Source organism: Piliocolobus tephrosceles, chromosome 13 (assembly GCF_002776525.5).
Source record: "Piliocolobus tephrosceles isolate RC106 chromosome 13, ASM277652v3, whole genome shotgun sequence".
Lineage (NCBI taxonomy): Eukaryota > Metazoa > Chordata > Mammalia > Primates > Cercopithecidae > Piliocolobus > Piliocolobus tephrosceles.
Window position 1 is genome coordinate 8,748,253 of NC_045446.1, and position 5,364 is coordinate 8,753,616.

The 5,364-nt window shown below is 55.3% G+C and overlaps 1 protein-coding gene across 8 annotated transcripts in view; it reads left to right on the forward strand.

Annotated features, from left to right (window-relative positions):
• The first annotated feature begins 4,041 nt into the window (after positions 1 to 4,041).
• The window catches only part of SLC25A45 (solute carrier family 25 member 45), a 15,724-nt gene continuing 14,401 nt past the window's right edge, over positions 4,042 to 5,364 (forward strand). The window contains exons 1-2 of one of the 8 annotated variants that reach the window (XM_023186447.2): positions 4,042 to 4,319; positions 4,829 to 4,890. In XM_023186447.2, coding sequence (XP_023042215.1) covers positions 4,204 to 4,319; positions 4,829 to 4,890 — 178 coding nt within the window. In that variant the 5' untranslated portion in view covers positions 4,042 to 4,203. The remainder of the gene's footprint in view (positions 4,320 to 4,828; positions 4,891 to 5,364) is intronic. The other 7 variants (XM_023186449.3, XM_023186446.3, XM_023186448.3 and 4 more) reach the window with 7 other exon arrangements.

Below are 5,364 nucleotides of genomic sequence, written 5' to 3' on the forward strand. Positions count from 1 at the left end.
GCCAATGGGAGCCCAGGGCCGCCCCGCGCGGCCCGCGCATGCCTGGACGCCCGCCTCGCGTGTCTAGTCACGCTAGTGGGGTGGCGGCGTCAAGTACCAGCCCCGCCACCACCCGAGTGATCCGGGGCGAGTTTCCCCTCACAGAGGCCCCGAGTGTTGGCCTGTAAGAGGGTTTGGCGAAGATTCGAGAATCAGGCTGGAGCGTTGGCATGCCCACGCTGGGACTTCGGGCTAGTTCCCTGCCTGTGAAATGGACACTTCGTGGCACGTGCCAGGGATCCACGCGGCGCTGGCAGTGCCCTGTAACATAGATCTCTCGGAAGTGGTCAGGAGAATGGGTCCTGGCCTGGTCTCATCCTGGACAAGTCCCTTCTCCTCTGGGCCTCCGTTTTCCTCATCTGTAAAATGAGGAGGTTGAACTCAAGGACTCCCAAGGACTATCCCTACTCTCAAGTGATTATTAATATATGTCTATGTCAGAAAACCAGGATAGACACTCTGTTTTTCCAGGGAGCAGTCACATGAGCCCTTGCTATCTTACATAACAGCCTGGGAGATGTTGAGGTGTGCCCAGGCTGGGAGGAGACTTGGGGCCCCAAAGAGGCAGGTGTGAAACCACCTACCCTCAGGGCCATGTCACTGACGTGTCCTGGTAATGCAACGTGTGTGCATCTGAGATGTGGAACTCAGGGAGAAAAATAAGTCCATGGAGCACCTTCTGGGGCCAGAGGAACCAGAAGTTGTCTCAAGTGACAGCAGTGGGCTTGGTGATCAGGAACAGAGGGCAGTGGGTTCACTTTGCCCTGGTTCCCTGGGATTGGAAAGCAGCTCTAGCTCCTGGCCAAGTCCTGCCTTCTTCGGCATGTGAACCAGCTCTGCCTGCCCTCCTGTGATCCACACTGCCCCACAGCTGAGCCCATGACACCACATCTGCCTTGCTGATGTGACCTAAGGACTTGAGGAACTCAGACGTGGGCTGCAGGGAAGGGTGTCCAGTGAGGGCAGGCATCTCCTTCCTGGTTCTCAGCTCTGGGACCCTCAGACCAGGATACACTGTATCTCCATGGCCTCTCGACCCAGCTGGAGTGAAGTGGGAGCAGAAGAGTTCAGTGTTGTTTTGAATGCTTTCTGGATGCAGGGCCTGTGCTAGGTCAGGGGATGGAGACTGAGGGGAGAAATGGCCCTGCCCTCAGGAAGTGTCTGTTGTGGTTTAATTGGTGAGTTGAGGAAGAGGGGAAAGAGGAAGAAGCCCAGGAGAACAGCACATTTAAAACCACAGCACTTTGGGAGGCCAAGGCAGGAGGATCACCTGGGGGCAGGAGTTTAAGACCAGCCTGGGGAACATAGTGAGACCCCATCTGTAAAAAAAACCCAAAAATCAGCCAGGTGTGGTGGCACACATCTGCGGTCCTAGCCATTCAGGAGCCTGAGGTGGGAGGATCGCTGGAGCTCAGGAGTTCAAGATCACAGTGAGCTCTGATAGTGCCATCCTGCCCCTGTACTCCAGCCTGGACAACAGCGAGACTCTGTCTCCAAAAAAATAAATAAAACCACAGAAGATGACAGCATTGCTTTAAGAACTATGAAATGCTATAAGCAGGAAAAGTCTTGCTGTGTGGGGGGCACTGGGCCAGGCCCTTTCCCTGTTTCCTGTGTCATTCTCATGCCTCCTGAGAGTGGAAATAAGTATTAGCAGTTGCCATTTACGTGCCAGCCACTTTTTACAGTGCTTTAATCCTTAGAACTCACTAAAAGGTTAGTATCGTATCTCTGTTTTATGTCAAAGCCTGACACCAGGGAGGCTCTGTGGTGGTGGTGGGGAGGCTAGAACCCGGGTCTAGCCAAGGAGGGTCACTGGGAGAGAGTCCGGGAGGCTGCTGGTGGGGAGGGAAAGGCATTCCAGGTAGTGGGAACTGCACGAGCATGGTTAGGACCCCAGGAAAGACCCCGCTGCGTCAGAGCACAGCAGGTGAGTGGCACCGTGGGGGAGGCCTTGAACCCCAGGATGACAGCTATGGGGCAGGTGTGTCCGACAGTAAGAACATTTCGGAGGTTGTGAGCTAGAGATTCACAAGATGACGCCATGCGTGGGTTAGCTTCCCTTCAGAAGGCCCTAGGGAAGTGGGAATGAGGGTCTTGAACTGGGGTGAGGCAGTGAGATTGAAAAAGAGAATGAGACCCATTCTGAAGTGAGGGAGGAGGTGGCTTCCAGCCTTTAGAGCCGAGAGGCTTCGACATCAGTTAGCCCGACTGCTGTCCTACTTTGGCAAACAGGAATAGACCCCAAGGCCCACAGAAGGGGCTGCTTAACATCGCTTGGGGAGATCATGTAACCGCCCACTGGGTTCACCTTACCCTCTGCCGAGACAGAGCCCATTTGTCAAGACAAGGGAATTGCAATAAGGAGAATTTAATTCATGCAGAGCTGGCTGTACGAGAGACTGGAGTTTTATTGTTACTCAAATCAGTCTTCCTGAGAATTCCAGGATGGAGTTTTTAAGGATAATTTGGTGGGTAGGGGCCGGTGAGTTGGAAGTGTTGATTGGTTAGGTCTCAGATGAAATCACAGGGAGTTGAAACTGTCCTCTTGTGCTGAGTCAGGTCCTGGGTGGGGGCCACAAGACCAGATGAGCCAGTTTATGGATCTGAGTGGTGCCCGCTGATCCATCAAGTGCAGGGTCTGCAAAATATCTCAGGCCCTGATCTGAGCTTTTACAATAGTGATGTTATTCCCAGGAGCAATTTGGGGAGGGTCAGAATCTTGCAGTCTCCAGCTGCGTGACTCTTAAACCATAATTTCTAATCTTGTGGCTAATTTGTTAGCCCTACGAAGGCGGTCTAGTCCCCAGGCAGGAACAGGTTTTGTTTTGGGAAAGGGCTGTTATCATCTTTGTTTCAAAGCTAAACTAGAAACTGAGTTCCTCCCAGTTAGTTCGGCCTATGGCCAGGAGGGAAAAAGGACAGCTTGGAGGTTAGAAGCAAGATGGAGTCAGTTAGGTCAGATCTCTTTCACTGTAATAAATGTATCAGTTATAGTTTCCCCCACCCCGAGACACAGTCTCTCTGTGTTGTCCAGGCTGTAGTGCAGTGGCATGATCTTGGCTCACTGCAACCGCCGCCTCTCGGGTTCAAGTGGTTCTTCTGCGTCAGCCTCCCAAGTAGCTGGGACTACAGGCGCCTGCCACCACACCTGGCTAATTTTTGTATTTTTGGAAGAGATGGGGTTTCACTATGTTAGTCAGGCTGGTCTCGAACTCCTGACCTCAGGTGATCCGTCTGCCTCAGCCTCCCAAAGTGCTGGGATTACAGGCGTGAGCCACTGCACCCTGAGCCACTGCACCCAGCCTGTATCAGTTATACTTTCTGCAAAGGCATTTTCAGGAATAAGAAGCAGAACCAGGACTGCAGCCCAAGCCACCATGAGAGGCCAGTCTTTGGGGATGGTCTTTCAGGACGATATTTGCGGGTGGCCCAAGGAGCCCCAGGCAGTTCCAGAGGGAGGAGGTGGGAGGTCCTGTTTCCAGAATCTGTCCACCCACAAGAAAGCAGCAGGGGTGGCTGGGTTCTGCCTTGGCCACAATGAGAGGAGAAGTGTGAGCAGGACTGGGCCTTGGGCGTCTCCCGTAGGAGACTAGGAGCTGCAGGGAGAGCTGGAGGGGATGATGCAGGTGTCACTGGGCCTTGATGTTCCCCAGGGCCGTTTGGCGGTGAGAAGAGGGAACTGGAGCCCCAAGGCTGCCACTGATGCTGCTCGCTGACATTTCCGTTCAGTCACTCAGGATTTATTGAGCGCCCACCCCGTGCCACCCACTGTGAACAGAACACCCAGAGATCCCTGCCCAGACAGACAAGTGCTTCCCATCACATGTTGGGGTGATAACTGTGATGGAGAAAGAGAGGAAGAGCCAGCGGTGCCTCCGGCTGGGGAGGTGGGGCAGACCTCACCAAGGTGGTGACATTTGAGCCCCAGCTGAAGGGGTGCCAGGGCAAGAGTGCCCAGGAAGAGGGAAGAGCCTGGAGGCAGAAGGCTGACTGAAGAAGAATCTGGAGGCTCGGGTGGCTGCAGCAGAGAAAGCAAGGGGGTGGGTGGCAGGACGTGAGGTCAGAGGAGAATGGGCGGCACCCTGTGGCTCACAGATCCTTGAAAGGGTTTTGGTTTGGACTGAGCAGAACGGGGCCATTGCAGATCAACACGCACTTTAAATGATCAAAACCCCCATCTTTCCCCTGGGAAGGAGGAAGCCAAGGCAGGCTGTGTTTCTGACTCACACGGGAGTCGGGGAAGTCGTAAACAACCCTGGAGAGAACAGCCAGGCCTGGTGAGTCACTCCTGGGAGTGGCTCCTCTCCACCCTGCCACGCAGCTGGCAACTGCGGGCTGGGCCCACCCCCTGGTGGCCATGCTCCCTCCGCACCTGGCCTCTCTCTGTGGCATGGGGGCGGCCGTGCCCCTTGGTGGCGATGAATGGGAGTGGAGCTGGGCTGGCTGGGCAGGCAGGGGCTTGCCTCTTGCTGACTAAGGCAACCCTGGAGGGGCCCGACCATGGGGCAGGGACCCAGTTGCCATCTCCAGAGCCAGGATCATTGGCCAGGCTGGGGAATCAGGGCCCCTGTGGTCCTGGCACGCCTGGCCCATGAGACTATACTCTGCACGACTCCTCCAGGTGGCCGGGGTCACCAGAACTGGCTCGCTCCCCTCTGCCAGTTGCTGGAGGTCCGGGCACCATGCCACATCTCACCTTGTGCCAGGGTTAAACATTAGTGGGAGATTATCAGCGTGGGCCAGGGGAGGGAGAGGGGGAAATTCAACTCTGTCTCCTTTGCTGGAGCCGCCAGTTTCTGCAAGCCCAGACAATGCCGGTGGAGGAGTTTGTGGCTGGCTGGATCTCTGGTGAGACATTTTTCTTCCTTCTGTCACATCACACCCAATGGTAGGTCACTCCCTGGGGAAGATGGGTGACATGGGAGGAGTGGAGACCAAAGTCTGAGTTCCGGCCTGGCAGGAGGATCACTTGAGCCCAGGAGTTTGAGACCAGTCTGGGCAACATAGGGAGGCCCCTGTCTCTACAAAAAATCAAAAAACAGGCCAGGCGCGGTGGCTCAAGCCTGTAATCCCAGCACTTTGGGAGGCCGAGACGGGCAAATCACGAGGTCAGGAGATCAAGACCATCCTGGTGAACACGGTGAAACCCTGTCTCTACTAAAAAACTAGCCAGGCGAGGTGGCAGGCGCCTGTGGTCCCAGCTACTCGGGAGGCTGAGGCAGGAGAATGGCGTGAACCTGGGATGTGGAGCTTGCAGTGAGCTGAGATCCGGCCACTGCACTCCAGCATGGGCGACAGAGTGAGACTCCGTCTCAAAAAAAA